The sequence below is a fragment of the Drosophila subobscura genome, chromosome J, assembly GCF_008121235.1.
Source record: "Drosophila subobscura isolate 14011-0131.10 chromosome J, UCBerk_Dsub_1.0, whole genome shotgun sequence".
In the NCBI taxonomy this organism is placed as follows: Eukaryota; Metazoa; Arthropoda; class Insecta; order Diptera; family Drosophilidae; genus Drosophila; species Drosophila subobscura.
Window position 1 is genome coordinate 13,641,700 of NC_048532.1, and position 20,410 is coordinate 13,662,109.

Genomic DNA, 20,410 nt, shown 5'->3' on the forward strand with positions numbered 1-20,410 from the left:
CGAATTTACTCACCCCACGTGCGGCGGCTCATCGAGCCCATGGCCGTTGGCTATGTAAACACCATCAACGGTGGCCTTGGGCGAGTTGCCATAGACCTGTGCCTTGTGTGGACTGATCACCTCCTCCCCAATGGTGGGCGGCACTCCGCCGGCATACTCAGCGCTCTGGGTCATGCGGTTGGAGTCCATGCGCTCGTCGCGGGTCACATCAATGGGCAGCGAGTCATCGCCTAGGGATTTCATTTCATCAACGGTCAGATAACGGTATGGTTGATCTGATAGCATATTGTCTTCGCCTATATTTTGGATATTCGATTGGTTTCGATTGCGTTGTTTTCGAGGCGATGCGGTTGCGGTTGCATTCCATTTCGTTTTGATTTTAATAAAGCACAAGACATTCCAATTGGCCATATAGTAGCGTTGATTGTTGTTGTTGTTTTTGTTGTTGTAGTTGTTGTTGCAGTTGTTGTTGGTGTAGTTGTGGTGTTGTTGTTGCAAGAGCGAGAGGGCGGTGCATTGAAAGTAGAAGAATGCAAATGAGTTTGATTTTAGTTATACAATTTTGTATATGTCGACATGCTTCATTTGTATGTATAATTATATAATCGTTACATGTTATATTAGTTGATATAAGGATGATATAGTATGTAAAGCTAGCATGACCATTAAACAGGAGCATATATGTAGATTATTACATTGATACAATAGAGTTTGATAAAGGATTTACATGGGATACACAAGTATGTACGAGTAGTAGGTAGATTTCATGCCATGGTACGAGTAAAAGCAAATACGGGGTTCTTTTATTTGCATCTGCGCGCTGGCATTCAAATCAAAAGACTCGCTGATTATTCAGGGACATTTTAGGCAACGACATCCATCGATTGGCCGTACTGTTGTGGTGCCAACGGACCGACCAATAGTAGATACAAATATAATAAAGAAACTTCATCGGACAATAAGAGATTGAAAATTGAACGAAATAAAATTAAACATTAAGAATTCAAAAAGGAAACAATGACAATTGGAAAGTAGTGGAGTCTCTGCACTCATTTGGTTTACAACAACGGCAAGAATTAATTTTTACATTGATACAGTTCAGTCCCATATCAAGTGCTATCGTTTGATGGTTAACTTTGGTGATCAATCTCGGAATCCAATTAGAGCCAAATTAGTGCACTTGATAACGGCCAGTGGGTAAGATACGGATACGATTACGAGTAGAGTTAGGAGTTACGAGTTGTTGCAGTTGCTGGGCAAGGCCTTGCCCGCCCTGTGGACACTTACTGGTGACATAGAGTGTGTCGCTTTGGTAATACGGCATGTAGACGTGAGTGTCTGGCCGTTCACTGTGGCGTTGACTGTGGCTGTGGTCAATGCCAATGCCGTACTCGTAGCACGCGTCCAATTCCCAGTTTGTGTGACCTGACGGCACACATGAAAGCGGGTGGATTCACTTAAGTCTAGGCATAAATCTATGGGCATTGGGTGTGGTCGTGGTCTGTATGTGCTGGCGGACTAGCATGGCGCAGGTGTATATTGGAACAAAGTGTAAAACTAGCAGGAGATACGTACCGCCTTCTTCCTCGGAGTCGGACATAAACGACTCGTGCATGGCCTCCGGGGCAACAACGCGGTACTTCTCCTCGGTCTGGGCTGGTGCGGCACCCGACTCGTCCTCTGTGGTGATGGACTTGAGCGAGTCCAGCACACTGATGTAGCCCAGCTTGCGGGCAATGTTCAGGGCTGTCTGCCCGTTGACGGTCTGGGCATTGGCGTTGGCCTTGTGCTCCAGCAATAGGTTGACAATGTGGCAATGCCCCTGCTGGGCCGTCTGATGCAGAGGGGTGTAGCCAATCAAGGTGGCCGCGTCCACGTTGGCGCCATTTTGTAGAAGGAAGCGCACCATGTTGGCCTGGCCGAAGTGCGAGGCGACGTGCAAGGGCGTGAACCCAGCTTTGGTAGGCATGTCGATGCTTGCGCCGTTGCGCTGCAGAATCTCGGCCACATTCACGTTGTCCTCCTGGGCGCACAGATGCATGGGAGTGAGGCCGTTCTTGGCCGGGTGATTGAGGGCTGCCTTGTGCTCGATCAAGAGGTTGGAAATCTCAGCATGGCCCTCCTGGCTGCTCAGGTGCAGCGGAGTGAAACCGGCCTTGCTCTCGGCATTGGCCTGGGCGCCATACTCCAGCAGAGTCGTGGCAATGTCCATCTGGTTTTTGCGCGCCGCAATGTGCAGCGGCGTATGTCCGTTCTTGGCGGTGGCATGCGGGCTCGCTCCCTTCTCGAGCAGCAGCAGGGCCACCTGCTGGTTGTTGTAGTGGCAGGCCACATGGAGCGGAGTCACGCCATTTTTGCCCTGGGCGTCCACATCAGCCTCCTTCTGCAGCAGCAGCTGCGCCATTTTGATGTGTCCATATTTGGCTGTCAGGTGCAGCGGCGTGAAGCCCTTCTTTGTGGTGGCATTCAACGCAGCCCCGTTCTCGATCAGCACGGCTGCCACCTGAAGCGTTGCAAGTTAAAATGTACATTTTACCAAGGGATTACCGAAAAATGAGCGAAATTATTGCAAATGGCGAAAACATGTGCTATGAACTTTCGAGTGTGACCAGATTCTACAAAAATACTGAAAAAGCAGACAAATAATACCATACTACAAAAGAAAACAAGGTGGCAACATTTATTTGAAAAAAAAGACAACAGAAAAAGAAGAGACAACAATAATTGGTAATACTCGTAATAGTCGATACAAAAGATAAAAACGATACTAATGCAACGGAATATAATAACTAAAAATCAAATGAAAAACTCCTGATGCCGTATCCAAAACAATTGCATCAGATAGACAGTGTCGATGTGGTCCGTGATCTTTTTCGCAATCAATTCTTTTACCTCATCCTGCCCCTCCTTGGCGGCAATGTGGAGCGCCGTGTACATGTCCTTGGTGGTGGCATCCACCTGAGCGCCGTGCTGCAGCAGCAGCATCACGATGTCAACGTTGCCCAATCGGCTGGCAATGTGCAGCGGCGTCTGCTGCTCCCGGGCACGTGCATCCACCTGGGCGCCGTTGCGCAGCAGAATGCGAATGATGTCGGTCTGGAATGAGCAATGTCAAAGTTGAATTCAAATAGTTTCGATTCGATCAGTGTGCAGCTATCGATGCTTGGATCTAGTCGATACCAAGTACAAATCGATTTCCCGAAGCTTCGACCACAAGGCATCGAAGCCGAGACGCCACCGTTCTTTTCTTTGTTTTGTTCTGACCCCAGCAGGAGAGGATTTCCCTGACCGTTTAGTAACAGGAGAGGATTTCCTTGACAAGAAAGTCCCAAACCCGAACAAGTCAACAATTTCGCTGTAGCGATTAAATATAAAAAAAAAATTTTTGCGAAACCTCAACCTCCCCGTAAAACTCCGTCGAAATGTTCATTCCAAAGGCTAATCGCATTGCTATCTACGAGTCCCTCTGCAAGGAGGGCGTCATGGTGGCCGAAAAGGATTTTAAAGTCCAGCACGAGCAGTTGAAGTCCATTCCCAACGTGCAGGTCATCAAGACCATGCAGTCGCTGACTTCACGCGGCATCGTCAAGGAGCAGTACAACTGGCGTCACTACTACTGGTGTGTGACCAACGAGGGCGTCGACTTCTTGCGCCAGTATCTCCACTTGCCCCAAGAGGTTGTGCCCGCCACCTTCATGCCTCGCGCTCGCGACCCTCACACTCGCCCGCGCGCTCGTACATCTGATGCCAAGCCACGCGGCGAAGACGACGACCGTGCGGCCTATCGCCACGGCCCACCCGGCGCCAACAACACGGACAAGAAGGGAGATATCGGACCGGGCAGCGGCCAGTTTCACTTCCGTGGCGGATTCGGACGCGGCAAGCCCGCCTAAGCTCAACTTTTTGGATGTACAAATAAAATGCACAAAACGTTTGTGAAAATTCCCAAAACACGCGCATATTTTTTTTTTTTTTGTGCAAAAAACTCACCTGGTTGGCACGAGCTGCCAGATGCAATGGCGTCTCGCCACGCACTGTGGGCACATCCGGACTGGCGTCGTGTTGCAGCAAATAGATGACAATGTTCATGCATCCCATGAAGGCGGCCACGTGCAGCGGTGTAAGGCCGCTCTCCGTGGTGGCGCTAATGCTGGCACCGTGGCGGAGCAGCAGCTCAACGACCTTCAAGCGGTTCTTCTTGCAGGCAATGTGCAGTGGCGTGAACCCGTTTAGGGCACGGGCATTGGCGTCGGCGTTGCGGTCCAGCAGAAGCTTGGCCACGCGCACATGGCCGCAGTGGGCCGCCACATGCAGGGCGGTCAGATAGTCGACGGTGACCTCATCGACGGGTGCGCGATGGTAGAGCAGGATGCGTGCGGCATCCACGTGCTCGCCCTGGGCCGCCATGTGCAGGGGAGCCAGACCATTCTTGGTCTTGGCGCTAATGGGGGCACCGCGCTCCAGCAGCATGTCCACCACCTGCTCGTGGCCCGAGCGGGCGGCACAGTGGAGCGGCGTGAGTCCGTCGCGGGTCTTGGCCTCGATGTTGCCGCCCTTCTCCAGCAGCAGCGAGACCATGTTGGTCTTGCCCCACTTGGCAGCCACGTGCAGTGGGCTGATGTTGTGCTTGGCCGAGTAGTTGACGTCGGCGCCCTTCTGGATCAGCAGGTTGGCTATGTTCTGGTTGCCATAGTGCGAGGCAATGTGCAGCGGGGTGAAGCCCGACTTGGAAGTCACATCCGGATTGTGGTCATTCTGTGTGGTGGGAGGAGGAGACATTACTAACTCTCTACTTCATTTTCCAGTGTCGTGAATACTCACATCTAGGAGAAGAGAAGCAGCCTTGACGTCGTCCTTCTTGGCTGCAATGTGCAGAGCCGGCAGCCGCACCTTTCCCCGAGTATCGCTCTCGAGGAGTACGGCCACGACCTTATCGTGGCCCTGCTGCATGGCCACGGCCAGCGGCGTGAAGCCATCTTCGGTGGCCAGGCTCTGGTTGGCGCCGTTGGACAGCAGCAGTCGCACCACAGCATCGTGGTTCTCCTGGGCCGCCATGTAAAGGGGCGTGAATCCATTCTGCGACTGCACATTGACAGAGGCGCTGTGCTCCAGCAGCAGCTTCACCACCTCCTCCTGTCCGGCCAGCGAGGCGATGTGCAGCGCCGTGTTGCCCTTCTTGGTGGCACTGTCCACGATCGCACCGCGTCGCAGCAGCTCCGAGACGACGTGTATATGGCCATCCTTGGAGGCCAAATGCAAGGCATTCAAGCCGTTCTATAAAGGAAATATGTTATAGATTAGTGTTACGCTGAGCTAAGACATGGGCCAGGAGCTATTACCGCATTGCTGGTGTTGATGTCAATGTTGTTCTTCAAATGCTCGAGGACACGCTCCAGATTGCCGGCGCGAGCAGCACGCAGGAAGGAAGTGTTGCCATCGCCCTGCAATGATAGGAAACATTTAATAAAATCAATTGGAGGACTACTAAAAGTGTGTGTTGTAAGCTCCACAAGAAAGGTCAGTAATTGCACAGTAAACAAACTTAGCTACAAATATATTTCTGTACTTTATTTTGCCAGGAAAAGGACAGCTAGAATTTATGGCCTGGCAACATATCACCTACAATCCCATCCATCTTGGCCGTGTTTCCGTTCAGCAGCAAATGGAATGGTGAGCCGGAGTCTCCTTCTGGCAGTTGCGTGCCACCTGCGTATCCATCAACGAGCGGAACAGGGCATGTTGCACTTGGCACTTGGGGAGTTTTATTGATAGTTGCCATGTGGCCGTAACCTTCGTTGCGCAACTCCAAGCGGGGTGCCGCGAACTTGCACCTGCACGTGCCCCAGCCAGCACTCGGTGACGACTCAAGTTCAAGCTAACAACGAAACAGCGAAGACGGTCAAGGCGAGGGGTCAACATGGGGCGCAGGTGTAATTCGGCTTAATGGCCACCACCCTCAGACCCTCCGACCCAGCCACCCACTCGCGAACACAGCTGTCGATTTTATCGCACGGCACTCGCGTTTTGTTTATGTTTTCTTTTGTGGAGGGTTTTACGCCCCGCCGCTTCCAGTGATTCGACATCGAAAGTGACGTCATGTCACGGCGTTTGCGAATTGCAACTGGAAGTTTTCGCACTGGAAGGCATTCAGCCGAAGCGACGCCGATGGCGATGCCGACACCGCAGCATAGACACCTCGCCAGACTCGCTTCCTTCCTGCGTTCCATTCGAAGCTGTTGCAATTCAAAGGCGAGGGCTCGACCGACTCTGGCCCCTCCTTCAGCGCTAAATGCGGAAGTTGGGGAATGAACCAAAGCCGCCTTTTCAGACTCATTTCGTATGCCCTGAGCATACACACTCGTATGAGACCGAATTCAAAAGAAGGTTATTTTCGACGACTGCTTCCTGGTGTCTGTTTGCTCAACCCAAGCGGGGCCAGTGGCAGTGGCAGTGGAGGGGGATCTTTAGAGGACTTGGGCAAACGATAGCCAGGGGCGAGGGCAAAAGTTCAAAGGTGCTTGCCTCACCATTGTATAACGAGCTGCTGCTCCACACTCGCACTCGGGGCGCAGATTGGGTGCTTGAGTCAAAGGAGTGGAGAGTTTGTTTCCTTCAAGTGGATTTGCTTTCAATTTGTGTGTGGCAAAATGGTGCTCCAAGTGGCAACATAATCGAGACCCAAGTGGATCTCATTATAGGAGCAACAAAGAATCAGTTACCGAAGTGCCAGATGAGAGAAAAATGACTCATAGTATGGATTTTTGTGCCCCATCTCGTCGCGACAAATGTCGCATGTCATCAGCGCCGCTAACCTAAATCTCCATTACCTTACACTACGGACACACGCACGTACCACACCCAGTTCTTGCTGTTGGTTGCTCCGCTCCCCGCTCGACCAACAACTAGTTTCTGCCACCAGCAATTAACTATTTTTAGCCTATTGTCCCAGCAAAGATCGTAAACGCCCCACAAATCAGTGAAGGAAGTCGGAAAAATCAATAAACTTCTGCAGTTGGTGGCCCCAAAAACGGTTGCGACCTCAAGGTCTGCGCTTTGACAGGGACTTCTGTGCTCTGGCACCCCAAGAAACCATCAAGGCTCCACTTGAACATAATATTTAAGCAATTTTTTGCTTGATTTAATCCGATTTTCAGCGCAGACAACGAAAAATCAATAATGCGCAAAATGGACGCCAACATGGCTGCCCCCACAGTCGCACAGTTGGCCCGAAAAGTCTACGAACGCTGAAAGGTAATTGGGATGAGACTCTGATGGATGGGTTTACCTGAGCTCCATTTTCAGTGACCATCTTTGCCAGTTGAGAGAATGTGTCCGCTTATGATAAACCTTTCCACGTCTGCGATTTTCTTTCTGGGTGTGTAGAGAAATTGTGTAAGCGGCGGCTCTCGCGACGTCAATGTCGTCACTGATTAGTCATATTTTTAGGCTTTTCACTGGGCAAGGCTCAAGGCGGTGCGGAGTTTTCACTGGACTCCTTTCAGATTTTTCTCTGAATATTAAATGCACTCCTATCGATTTTTCCTTGGACTTTTATGTAAGCAATATGTACACGAGAAGTGCAAGGGGTGTGTGCGAGGGTGTGTTGTATTATGTGCACGAGTGTTTGCGTCAGTGTTCGTGTCCGTGTACTTGTCGCAGTAACTGTGGTGGTGTCTCTGTATCTGTATATGTATCTGTGTCCGTGTCTGATTGGATTCCTAACTGGTCTCACACACACACACACAGTCCCTTCGGGGTTCACGTTTATTTTTGAGGAGCAGTTGGCACTTTGCTGCCGTTTTCTTCAATGTTCAACTCCAGACTGGATGCGTTCGACCAGCGAAAAGTCCTACCTAGCCGTGGTTGGAACTGTCGGCAACGCCAGGATTTCGAAGGACCTGCGCACTCGCCTCTTCCAATTGGAAATTGGAATACATTACCGCCAGGGGTTGCTGCGGCTGCTTCCTGGAAATTGAAGTGGAACTGGCAGCGGAAACGAGAGGACAACCACTACCCCACCTACCCTCCCCCGAGAGGCACGTGCCTGTTGTTTTTGTTGACGTTCTCATGGCTGGTGTGGAAGCAACTCACTCGCACGTGCTTTAAAGGCAGAGCCAACATTAAGCCATATCATGGGACTGTTCTGGACGAGATTTATTGTTTTTAAAGACATTTTGAGTGAATGCAGGGAAGTGGAAGAGAAATCATTAATTGAGGGATTAAATGAGACTTGAATCGGGTTTCTAAAAGAGCAAAACAAAGATTATTTGCACTTGTTTCGTATATCCCAAAAGCATCAATCAGTTTTTGTATCATTAGTAGTTCTATAGCTGAAAACTAAATCACTTTGGCAACAAATATTTTAGCTATTGAATCCTTCTTAATTGTTTTCAGATTCCCGCAACCTTAAACTCTATTTTGTTTGTAATTTGAGAAGTGAGAAGTTCCAGGCATTTAAGTTTCCTTAGAGCAAACAACATGTGTGTTTATACAATTCCTTAATTTCTTTATCCAGCCATGGCCTGGCTTGGGTGTAATTGTAACTATCCCAACAAGACCCGAATTAATCTAACCCTCATTCCTGGCACAATTACCAGCCCCGCCGAGCAGTCGGGGCATTAAATTCCACCAACACATTAAACTAATTAGCTAAGTACACAGACTAAGCATCATACAGTGGACCCACCCAGACCCTGTACAGCTTGGTGCTTGCTCCAGAGTCCGAACTTTTGTTGACTGAGCGTAAACAAGGGCCCGGCGTATGGCAAACACAATCCACAGTTGGTTGAGGGGTGGCAGATGGCCGAGAGAGCTAACTTCCAGGGTCGGCACTCTCTTTTTGCGCCGCGCAGACGCAGTAAATCAAACTGGATGTTGTTTACGAGTAGTATTTCCCGTTTCGAAGTCACTTCGTTTTCGAAAATCACACACCCAACATTCCCCACCCCGAGGCCGCAACTGGAGGCCACATCCCAACCAGATGCGTATGCATTCCCGGTCACGTTGTGCCCAGTAAGCCAAGCCACTGCACGGCAAGGCACGGCACAGATTCAGTTGTGTTCTTTACTTCTGGTCGGATTTCTTTGTTCTCCAGCAAATTAGACAGCAGTGCGAACAGGAAGAGGAAACCAACCCCTGCACGGGGATTGGCCTCGCATAACCCTTACTGCAAAAGCAAATCCACCCCCCGGGCGAACGATTGCATAAAATTGCATTTGAAATTGCATCGTGACCGGGACAAATTACACCGGAAAATAATGAGTGTGTGCGTGAATCACGTTGCAAGCAATTGAGTAGTGGGAATACTTGTGGGTGGACGTGGACCAGCCCAAGCACAGGCGGGAGCTGGAGCAAGGTGCGAGGCACATTTTGAATTTAATTAAAGAGTTTCCTCTGTGTGTTTTCCACCCCGAAGCCGCAGGCTGGCCTTTATCGCTTGGCCAAACATTGGCTTGTTTGTTTTCATCCAGCCAAAGGGGTTTCGGCCGCACTTTAAAGCCCCGCGAAGCCAGGGGGTTGGCCACAAGCCAAGCCAAATTGCATGATCGCATGTCACCTGGCCATTCAAAGATGTTTATGCTCTTTCGGGGGCTGGTTATTGTCACTTCGGGGGTTTCCTTATTAATAATAGACTAAGGGTTTAATTAATCTCTAGATGGGGCATGCCTGTTGGCCTCTTCAATTCGATTGAACAACAACCCCACAGGCCATGTGTCATGGATGGATATTTATTGGGCCAACTAAGGGATGGCCCAATCGATGGCCGGTATGGTATAGATTATTTATTTACTAAAGTCTTAGCCCCAGAAGAAATATTTACTTATTTTTGGCACAGTTTGCGGAAGAACTTTTAAAGGGAAAATAGCTGCTTGGGATTAAATATTAATTTAAGGAAGAATTTATAGCTAACAAAAGAGAAAATAAACTCCCGAAACCGAGGAATATATTCTAAACATTGATCTTCTTTTTTCCTCAAAAGAGCATCCCTAATTCGATGTTGTTAGAAAGTTTTCTTCGCTCAAGTTAATGTTTGTGTTGGCGTCGATGACGTTGTCGATGGGGCTGGCTGTCGCCTGCGATATTACATTTCAATGGCCGTCGTGCGACCCCTCGGAATATAGCCGCGCCAGGAATGTGCTCGGGGCAATGCCTTAAGTAAATTGCCCGCCAGCCAGCCAGCCAGCCAGCCACATAGTAGACGGAGGGCTGATTGCCCATAATTTCTGACGACCTTTAAAAACGCAAGTCAAATTGGGCACGCCAAAATGTGGCAGGTAATAGAAGGCAGGCTGGGCAGGGGCTGGGAGCGGAGATAATGGAAACATTTGCACCGCGTTCAGTTCACTGCACTTGGGAGGGGAGAAAGGGGACGCACGCACAAAAATTATGAAATTGTAAAATTCTTCGCACGATTCGTTGTCGTTGGCCAATTTGGCAGTCACAATATTTATATTTATAGGGCAATGCCCAGCATTACATAAAAACGAGTCCAAGGTGGCTCCCGAAAACTTACGCCCAAACTCTGCAGCGATGGGAAGCGTTTCTTCAGAGTTTCCATTCCAGCAGCACATTAACTTGTGGGCCAATAAATAATTGATATACCCCGAATATATGTATAATCTATATATATTCTGTCTAGAGTGCCTCACGCGGCAGCCGCACCGAAATCAACACACACGACGAGCGATTCGAGTCGTTTTCTGAATTATTTTCGAATGCGACCCGTCGGACGATAAACCCAGAACAGAAAACAGAACAGACAAGACCAGAGGCTAGAGAACACACAACCGAAAGAGTGCAAAATTAAAAGAAAAAGAGAACATGTGGAGGTTCTGCTATTAATAAACCAAACAAACCGAAAAACATATCAAAAGAGCTTTTCGCTGTTTTTGCGGCGTGCTCTGCGGAGCTGACAAGGATTCTGACAAGGATTCGCTTATGACGTTGGAGTCTAATGGATATTTGACTGCCTTTTAACGGTGGCGATGATGAAGTTTGGCTTTGGAGCCGCAACCGCCTGCCAGGCGTCAGCTGAAGCTGTTAAAGCTGTTGCCCCCCGGCAAGGACAAACGGAAGCGCACTGGCCGGATGACTCAGCCCGCACTCTGTTTAGAGCCAGCCCAAGGATTACTATTGCGTCATTGTTCAGGGTACTCGAGTGGGTTGGGCTGGCTCTACAGATGGCAACAAGGTGGCCAAGAAGTTTGTGCTAAAACTTTTGATTAAACATATGGGAATGCGGGAGCCAAATGTAATTATTTTCTAAAAGTTGATTATTAAAAGTTGACCCAAGACCACACCACACCCAGACGGCCACAATTGACTCAATGATGTAAGCTTACCGCACTGTGGTGTCCTGTGGGGCAATGCTCGTGCTTGTCGTGATGCTTGCTGGAGGGTGGAGCTGCTGGCACCCCGCCTTCGGTGTGATGGAAGACCACCTCATGCTGATGGTGATAGAACTCGTAGTGGCCCGGGTGCTGCTCCGCTGGCGGTGATGCCAGCAGGGAGGGTGGACTGTGATGCGTCTTGGCGTGGCCAGAGTGGGCCGTGTGATGACTCGAGTGCTGCTGTCCAGTATGACCAATGTGAGGAGCAAGTGGAGCATGACCAGTTGCAGCAGGAGCATGAGCAGCGGCAGCAGCGGGGTGTGAGCTATGACCACTCGAATGATGCGCCGATGACTGCTGTTTGTGCAGATGATGCGGATGGGAGGAGGGTGAGGCAGAGCTACTGTGTCCTCCGTGGTGTCCGTGCTGATGATGATGGTGGTTGTGGGTGGGCGGCGATGGCATGTTGTGACCGCTGTGTGGCAGATGCGACGAGTGCTGCACACCCACCTGATGTCCGTGGTGGTGCGGCACATGACCTTGCGACGCCTCCATCAGCGTCGGCTGGATGTGTGTCACGAATTGGGCCATGTCTACGCTGGGGGAGACCTTCAACAGCTCAACTGGAGTTGGAGTTGGAGTCGGAAACCCTTGTGGGTTTGCACTTGGTACGTAGCTTAGATAACACTTGTTTAATTTTTCACTGCTCTACGAAGGAGGTTGGTTGGTATCCCGGAGTGGGTGTGGATACCAAAAAAACACACTCACGGCACACACAGCGCACAGAGGGCAGGGCGGACGTGCACTTGGACGCGACGGTACGACGGCAGCAATGGGGGATAGTCCTTTTGCTTGGCGCTTGGACAACCTTCTCGCAGAAGCAATGTCAAATGACTGACTGCCAAGCCTAGGCCAGACCCAGCCAGATCCCAGTGGTGGCTTAGATGCGACGGGACTTTTCTCCTTGCCCCCTCCTGCGCCTGGGCACCCGAATCGTGCTTCGGATGTGGGTCGGGCCTCGTTGGCGTTCCTCCTCGTTTTCGGGGTTCGTCCTGGGCTGGTGGAAGCTTTAACCGGACCCAGTTTTATGCGCGTAGCTGATAAGAGATGCTGTGCTTATGATGGGGATGCCGCCCGCCTTCCTCGTTGTCCCAGTAATGCTGATTTAATGGACTGCCACATCCATATGCGACAATGCTCGGTGCGTCTCGATTTTCTTTCATCTCCAAGTGTGTCACGGACTCCTCCCGCTCCAACCACAACACTGGAGGGGGTCCCCGTCCCTAGTATGTTTATTTTTAACGCTGAAACAAAAATATATTTTATATTTCATCTATTTTTATGGCAGCCCCAAAGTATGGTGTACGCATTTAATGGCACTTAACAGGTGGAGAGATTGCTTTAACAAAAAATCAAAAAAGGCGTACCCTGTGCTAGGAATTGGCATGGCTATACAACTAAATCAGAGCCTTACACTTATTATTTCTAGGCTTTGGAAAATAACCAGAGAATGCACCCAAACAGTAGTAGATTGTTCAGCAGATGAAAAAAAGCCTTTGCCAGATCTTAAGTTGTTTTAAAACAAACAAACTTAATAAACGATCAACAGATATCTCTCCGAGACCGGTTTCAGTGCATGCCTAATACGCCTTTTCTTTTGTTCTCTGCACAAAAACTTTCGTTGCTTTACGTTACGTTTCGACCGCTAAAAGCTTTGCCCAACGTTGCGACATTCAACGAAGCTTTCGTGGAGCTGTTGTCAAGCTTATGCCGTAGGGTATTTCGAGTACTTTGACTGTTCCAAAAAGGGGGTGTGTCGCTTGTCGTTTGGGAACTTGTTTGGCATTCAAACTGGAAATTAATGCTCAATTAGAACCAATCAAAGGCCTACACTAGCGCTCAATTTGTCATGTAATATGGGCAGAAGTATGATTATTCATTTGCGTAACTTTCAAATAACATTTCAGAGAGCTTTCCAGTCCATGTAATGTAGCCCAATGTAGAGAGAGGCACAGCATTCATCTCTTCTTATCGCTCAGACTTATTTGCATATGCCTAACACATACATATGTATGTATGTATGTATATACAGGGTATGTGCCGACATTAGACATCAGAGTCTGGTGTCTGGTGCAGCTTTTGCCTCTCTGCCAAAGCAGCGCAGCGCCGCACAGCGACAGCGACAGCACAGGGTCCAATGTCCAAACTTGCTGGCATTGCCTCGCCGGCGCATTTGCCCAACTCGTTTGGATCTCATTTCTCATTCCGCGGCGAAAACTCGACGAGTGTGCAAGCAAACAAGCGGGCAAGCAAGGCGACCTAGTTTAAAACTTAATATTATTCGTATATATTCGTACGGAATTAGAGTCCGCGTAGACCAATGGCGTTCCTCAACAAGGTGAGTGCAGACAAGTGCAGACTTTCCACGATCCCTGCCAGCCAGCCAGCGCAAAGGGAAAGAGCAAAAGCGTAGAGTCCAAGGCGTAGGAGGGGGGTGCAAAGTTCTCATAACCCGATGACGCCAGCAGAATTGTTGATCGTCTCTGCATAAACAGATTTATATTTCTTTGCTCCCTCCTCTTATCTCTGTGTTTGTTCGTGTACTTTGCCCCCCTCTGCGATTATTAATAGTACCGTTATATGGAGCAGCTTTTGCACTTGAGTTCGAATTGGAATCTGATTATCAATTGTTGTTTGTGTTTTCTCTCTTCTCCACGTATGTATGTAGATTGCAGCGCCAGCCCTGCGCCAGCTGGTGGCCCAAAGTCGGTCCTATGCCTCCGTCTCCCAGGTGTCGCCCAATGGCACCTCCTTCGCGCTGACGGAGGAACAGGCTCAGCTGCAGGAGATGGCACGCAAATTCACACGCGAGGAGATCATCCCCGTGGCAGCGCAATACGACAAGACCGGCGAGTACCCGTGGCCCATCATAAAGAAGGCCTGGGAGCTGGGTCTGATGAACAATCACATTCCCGCGGACATTGGCGGCCTCGATCTGGATGTGTTCACCACCTGTCTGACGGCCGAGGAGCTGGCCTACGGCTGCACCGGCATCATGACTGCCCTGGAGGCTAGCGGACTAGGTGTAAGTCTACACAAATATCAACAAATTCCAACTGCTCCTATATCCATTTTCTCCATTTTCTATACAGCAAACTCCTGTGATCCTCTCTGGCAACAAGGAACAGAAGAAAAAGTACCTGGGCCGCCTGCTCGAGGAGCCGCTGGTGGCCGCCTATGGTGTGACCGAACCTGGTGCAGGTTCCGATGTGAATGGCATCAAGACACGCGCCGAGAAGAAGGGCGACGAGTACATTATCAACGGCCAGAAGATGTGGATCACCAACGGCGGTGTGGCCAACTGGTACTTCGTGCTCGCCCGCACCAATCCCGATCCAAAGTGCCCGTCCAGCAAGGCCTTCACCGGCTTCATTGTGGAGCGCGACTCTCCCGGCCTGACGCCCGGTCGCAAGGAGCAGAACATGGGACAGCGCGCCTCCGATACGCGTGGCATCACCTTCGAGGATGTGCGCGTGCCCAAGGAGAATGTGCTGATTGGCGAGGGAGCCGGCTTCAAGATTGCCATGGGCACCTTCGACAAGACCCGCCCTCCAGTGGCCGCCGGCGCCGTCGGTCTGGCCCAGCGTTGCCTCGACGAGGCACTCAAGTATTCCCTGGAGCGCAAGACCTTCGGTGTGCCCATCGCCTACCATCAGGCGGTGCAGTTCATGCTCGCGGACATGGCCATCGGTGTGGAGACCTCGCGTCTGGCGTGGCGCCTGTCCGCCTGGGAGATTGACCAGGGACGCCGCAACAGCTACTACGCCTCCATTGCCAAGTGCCATGCCGCCGATATGGCCAACAAGATCGCCTCCGATGCAGTACAAATCTTCGGCGGCAATGGCTTCAACAGCGAGTATCCCGTGGAGAAGCTGATGCGCGATGCCAAGATCTATCAGATCTACGAGGGCACCTCTCAGATCCAGCGCCTCATTATCTCCAGGAACATGTACGAGGCGGCCAAGGGCAAGGCTTAAGTTCAGATGCTCCACTTACATCCATTCACCTCAGTCAAACTCATTGTAGACCAACACATTCACAATTCGATAAATAAAAGTACAATTATAGTTACATAAACCCTCGGGGAAAGTGCAAAGTCTTTACATGTTTGAGTCGATTGTTTGTCTGCGAATCTCTTGCCTCAAGTTGATCAAGATCCGGGCCGGCTCGTACTCATATTCATTGTCACTGCCGTCATCCGCTGATATCATATCAGTCCCTTTGGCTGAGCCATTTGGCATATTTACTCTGCGATAAGACGTACTTAGTTTCGCTTATTAATATTTGTCAAACAATAAAAAATACAGCTGGCACACACAATACGATAGAGAACAGAGACAGAATCATATAACATAATAAGTAGAATCCACTATTCCAGCTCGTTTTCATCCGCACAGAGCCTGAGTAGACCCTTGTAAAGCTTACCATTACGTCGACCCTTGGCTGCGGTCTGCATCTTGGCTTTTGCTCCGAATTGCAGCTGCCAAATGGACTGCAGCGTCTCCAATGCACCGGGCAGCGTAAACACTTTTTCATCAATGGTTAAATCGAGGCGCCTGGGCAGCTGCTTGTGCTGCTCCAGCTTATGCAAGCGAGTGTCGTCCAACAGACTCGTACAATTAGCAGCGAGGAGCGATCGCAGTTGCGGTAGATCGTCCAGCAAGTAGCCCAGAGCTGTGCCACTCAGCCTGCCATTGTCGCTGATGTCCAGCCACTGCAGCTGCTTGGCTTTGGTTAGATGCTGGGTAATCTTGTACAGATGAGCATCGGTCAGCCCACAGCCGGCGAACTCTACGCGCACGAATCGCTCGCAGGTGCCACCTTCGAGCAGGCACACCAGACGATCGGCCAAAGCAAAGCCACTTGCATCGTCGAGCGGCCAGCGGACGTAGCTCAGGTTTAGGTGTTGCAAACGGCAGCTGTTTAGCTGCTCCGCCAGCCTCCGCACGCTCTGCTGACTGAGCTGGTTGAAGCTGATGTCGAAGCAGCTCAGTTGGCTGAAACCAAGATCAAAGTCCAGCAGCTCCGTCAACTCGCACTGGGCCAGATGCAGCGAAGTGAGCGCACGACCAGCGGGACTGGCACAAAACTTGTGCAGCGTCCGCGCACTGGTATTTCCCAGTGGGTTTTGGCTCAGTTGCAGCTCCTCCAGCAGCTCAAGCTTCTCCATGCCTGGACCACAAAGAAGCGCCTCCAGTCCCTGGTAGCCAATGCCATTGCACTTCAGTCGCAGCGCCTTCAGCTGCAGCAGCGTGGGCAAAGCCTTGCCCAACTGCTGGCAGCCCTCGTTGCCAATAAAGTTGCGCGACAGATCCAGCACCGTGAGACGTGCCTGATGCAGCAGCGCCTTAAATACGGGCTCGGTTTGTTGAGCGCGCAGCCAGAGACCAGCCAGCTCCAGCATCAACGTGTTCTGCGAACGCTCCAGCACGAGCTTAACCTTGTTGTCCACAGCTGAAAAGGGTGAGTTGTGCCATCATTCATCCACTTATTGAGAGTTTCTTCCTTTCACTTACTCTTCTGCAGTTGGTGGCACATCTCCTCGTAGCGCTGGGAGAGCGGTGAGATTTTCCAATCCAAAATCGTGGCCAGCAGCATGTTCTGCTCGAGGGCCACGCTCACAGTATCCGTCTCCTCGTAGGCAAAGCCGTCGGCAGTCTTGAGGCGCAGCAGGGGCGTGAGGCCAGTTAATCTGTACAGAGCAGGGAATCGAATTGAGTAAGGGATTTGGGCATGGCATTCACCCTTCAGCACTCACTTGTTGTAGCGCCTGCCAGCCTCCTCGGCCAGCCAGCGCATGTTGATGTCCTGCAGCTTCTTGCGCTCGACGGGCACCAGCAGCAGTTCATCCTGCACCTTCACTTTGAACGACACTGTGGTGGCGAGCACAGGCGTGGTCTGCACCTTAATGGGCGACGATTTACAGGGAGAGATGAGCAGCTGTATGGATGTGGTGCCCGTGGTGGAGTCGGGTTCTGTGGTGCGCAAACTAATCACCGAGGCGGCGCCATCGAGAGAGGACTCGCTGCCAAAGGGGCTCTCACTGCGAAACCGACTGAAGCCGCTGTCCAGCAGCGTTGTCTGTTGCTTGGGCTTGCGACTGCTGCAGCTGCTGTGGTTGCTGTTCATGCTGGAGGAGCGCGAGAGCGTCAGCTTTTTCATTGCCTTCTGGCGCTTCTGGGAACTGGCATCGGCTTCGGGTGTGGCCTGCAGCAGATCTTCCTCCCAATTTGGCTGCAGAGACACGCTTGTCGAGTCCTGCAGGCGAGTGCTGAGGCTGCCCGAATTGAATCGTTTGCGTTTCCTCTCCGGCCCCACATCGTCGATCAGCCAATTGTCGGCATCTACCTCGCCGGAGTCCAGGAAGGCAGTTCGTTTCGGGTTGCTTTTGCTGCTGCTGCTGGGAGTCTCATCACTGATTCGATTTGGACGCTTCAGTTGCGCCATTACGCTGCGGTACTCCTTGCTGGCGCTGGGCTGTGCAGGACTGCCGCTGTATTTCCTGCTTGATCGGTTGTGGCTGAGTGAACGCAGCTGGCTCTCTCGCAGCCCTTCCTCTTCATCCTCCTCCGAGATACTTTCGCTGCCCTGGCTGTCTCTTTCCACATTGGCATTGGTCAGGGGTCGGGCATTCTTTTCGCTGCAAATTCCCACCTTGGAGAGCGTGCGCAGCAGTCGCTCCCGCAGCTGGGCATACTGCGCCTGTTCCCCCTCCACCAGCTGAGCCGACTGTCGCCACTTGTCCAGTCCGACAATGCAGGTGTCGTTGTAGTCCGTACGCACGGTGGCATCTGCGCCTCGGTCCAGCAGTAGCTCCGCCACATCCAGATACCCATTGGCGCAGGCATCGTAGAGGGGCGTGATGCCGTCGCAGCTGGTGCCGCCCTTGTCGTTGATGGCCGTGGCCGCTCCCTTGTCCAGAAGCAGTTCCACAATCTCCCGATGCCCGTGGTTGCAGGCCTCGTGCAGCGGCAGCCAGCCAGCGTGATCTCTCACGTTGACGGTGTGGCCTTGGTCTATGAGGCGACGGACCAGCTCCAGGTTGCCAGCGATGCACGCCTGATGCAGCTGCGTCTCCCCCTTGTTGTTCTTTTTGATGGCCAGCGTGCGACTGCCGCGAGTGGCACGCTGCGGGCGCAGCTTTTCGCTCTCATCCAAGTCACTGGCATCCGAGTCGGTCAGCGTATCCAGATCAAAGTCGTCGTCCCAGTCGGGCGTATTTTGCTGCACAGCAATGCCCCCGGAAGTGGCATCCGTTTCCTCCTCTTCCTCATCCTCCTCCTTTTTGGCTTCCTCGGCCAAATCGATGCCCTTGGCCTTGGCCTCCGTGTCTAGAACTTCCACGAGTACATCCATTTTGTGCTTCAGCTGCAGTCGCCTCAGCCGCACCAGCGCAATCTTCTCCAGTTTGCCGGAAGCAGCGCCCGCCTTGCTCGCCTGCCGCAGAGCCTTTTGGTACACGTCGTGCACGGTCCAAAACGGATGCGACTGCTGCTCACAAATCTCGGCAATGGTGCAGAGGGTGGTAAAGGCTTCAGACGGCACGTCCTGATTCACCTCAAACTCCTTCCACAAATACTCCAGAGCCTTGTCGTACTGCCGATTGTCCCTGTACGTTTGATAGAGGCTCACGTAGATGGGCACCAGACTCTTGCCGGTCTCCTGGTTTAGCTCTGCGTTCTGCAACATCTTCTGGTAGTAGACCAGCGCCTTCTCGTAGTTCATCAGGTGGCAGCAGCCATCGCCCAGCTTCTCGTACAAGCTCTTCAGCTTGGCATAGTCCACCGAACTGGTTAGGACCAGCTCGTCCAAGCTCTGGCATACCTTCACCACAATCCGCAGCGTGCGCTCAATGCTCGCCCGATCGTTCTCATCGGGGGTGTTCTTTTTGTAGGCCTTCGTGAGGATCTGCTTGACACTGGCAAAGTCCCCTGCCTTGATCAGTATCTCAGATTTGGTGATGAGCGTCTCGCAGATTTTCTTCACTTTGTTGGGCAGCCGCTTGGCCATTTCCAGAGCCATATTGCAGAAGCGCAGCGCCGCCGTTGCGTCGTTCTTTTTGCAGTTGTAGAGCAAACTCATCGAAATGTAGCACAAGTGGGTCAGCTCGAACAAATCGTGAGTTTTGCTGATCTTGATCGCTTTGTCGATGTACTCGATGGACTCTTCGAACGCCTCCATGTGCTCTTTGACGACGCCGATGTTCAGATAGCACCGCGCCTGCATGTCAAGCTGCTCCAATTTGGAAATCTGACCCGTCAGCCTACAGACAACCGGAAGAGGGAATAATTAATGCTCACACAGTACACTGGAGCTCCCCACTTACTCTTTGATCAGCAGGAGACTGCGCAGGAAGCTCTTCTCCGCCAGCTTGAGCTGCTCCATGGCTGCCGAGGCCGAGCTGTCCGTCAAGCTCTGGCCGTGCAACAGGTGAACGCGTCCCAACGTGGCATGCGCTCTCTGCTGCTCCACCTGATTCTTCAGCCGCTTGGCAATCTCTGTACAGAAAGTTTTAGTTTTACTCCGTTGATTCTTCATTGATTTCCAAACTCACTGAGGTAATCGTTTATGTGATCCTTGGCCGCATCGTAGTCACACAGCAGCGTGAACATCTCACCCACCATTCGCTTGGCCTTGGCTGTTTCCAGCTCTTTGCCCATGCTGGCATAGATCGACGCCTCCTGCTTGTACTCCTGCACCGCCTCATTGTACTTTCCCTGCTGGTTGTAGAAGTCTCCAAGCTGATTGCAGCTGACCGCCACCTGCTCGCGATTGCCGTCGCTGCGCGCCTTCTCCTTGCGCTTGAGGTAGCGCTTTTCATCCATTAAACAAACACAAACACTTATATTTCACAATACAACATCATTTCTGCCGGTCTTGTTTGTTTTCGGCGCGAACGAAATGGTTCCAGTGGAATCGTTCCACTGGTTCCAGCTCCCATTTCCTATGCTATCTTTTTGGTTGACCTCTTAGTTTTAACCCTAGTTTGCAAATCAATCCAATAAAGATAAGTCACGAAA

The 20,410-nt window shown here is 51.4% G+C and overlaps 4 protein-coding genes across 23 annotated transcripts in view; 2 read left to right on the forward strand and 2 right to left on the reverse strand.

Moving 5' to 3' along the window:
- LOC117894425 (ankyrin-3) overlaps window positions 1–11,942 on the reverse strand; it is a 61,651-nt gene extending 49,709 nt beyond the window's left edge. For 6 of the 20 annotated variants that reach the window (XM_034801481.1, XM_034801470.1, XM_034801480.1 and 3 more), the window contains exons 1-8: window positions 11,343–11,936; window positions 5,340–5,441; window positions 4,822–5,274; window positions 3,991–4,755; window positions 2,893–3,096; window positions 1,576–2,503; window positions 1,288–1,425; window positions 14–296 (exon numbers count right to left, since the gene is read on the reverse strand). In XM_034801481.1, the coding sequence (XP_034657372.1) occupies window positions 14–296; window positions 1,288–1,425; window positions 1,576–2,503; window positions 2,893–3,096; window positions 3,991–4,755; window positions 4,822–5,274; window positions 5,340–5,441; window positions 11,343–11,921 (3,452 nt within the window). In that variant the 5' untranslated portion in view covers window positions 11,922–11,936. Of the gene's footprint in view, window positions 1–13; window positions 297–1,287; window positions 1,426–1,575; window positions 2,504–2,892; window positions 3,097–3,990; window positions 4,756–4,821; window positions 5,275–5,339; window positions 5,442–5,623; window positions 5,660–5,695; window positions 5,770–7,285; window positions 7,830–10,513; window positions 10,720–11,342 lie in introns of those variants that run through there. The other 14 variants (XM_034801482.1, XM_034801475.1, XM_034801471.1 and 11 more) reach the window with 9 other exon arrangements.
- On the forward strand, window positions 3,379–3,951 carry LOC117894430 (40S ribosomal protein S10b-like). The gene has a single exon (XM_034801492.1). The coding sequence runs from the start codon at window positions 3,423–3,425 to the stop codon at window positions 3,891–3,893; it is 471 nt and encodes a 156-aa protein (XP_034657383.1). The 5' UTR covers window positions 3,379–3,422; the 3' UTR covers window positions 3,894–3,951.
- Window positions 11,943–13,570: 1,628 nt separating the features above from the next.
- LOC117893337 (probable medium-chain specific acyl-CoA dehydrogenase, mitochondrial) lies at window positions 13,571–15,467 on the forward strand. The gene is made up of 3 exons (XM_034799926.1): window positions 13,571–13,728; window positions 14,059–14,415; window positions 14,483–15,467. The coding sequence occupies exons 1-3, from the start codon at window positions 13,711–13,713 to the stop codon at window positions 15,365–15,367; spliced, it is 1,260 nt and encodes a 419-aa protein (XP_034655817.1). The 5' UTR covers window positions 13,571–13,710; the 3' UTR covers window positions 15,368–15,467.
- A 137-nt stretch (window positions 15,468–15,604) lies between these two features.
- LOC117893335 (tonsoku-like protein) lies at window positions 15,605–20,303 on the reverse strand. Its single transcript, XM_034799925.1, has 5 exons — window positions 19,945–20,303; window positions 19,717–19,888; window positions 17,149–19,653; window positions 16,907–17,082; window positions 15,605–16,844 (listed from the first exon to the last, which is right to left on the reverse strand). Exons 1-5 carry the CDS (start codon window positions 20,213–20,215, stop codon window positions 15,760–15,762), a joined length of 4,209 nt encoding a protein of 1,402 aa, XP_034655816.1. The 5' UTR covers window positions 20,216–20,303; the 3' UTR covers window positions 15,605–15,759.
- Between the last annotated feature and the right edge of the window lie 107 nt (window positions 20,304–20,410).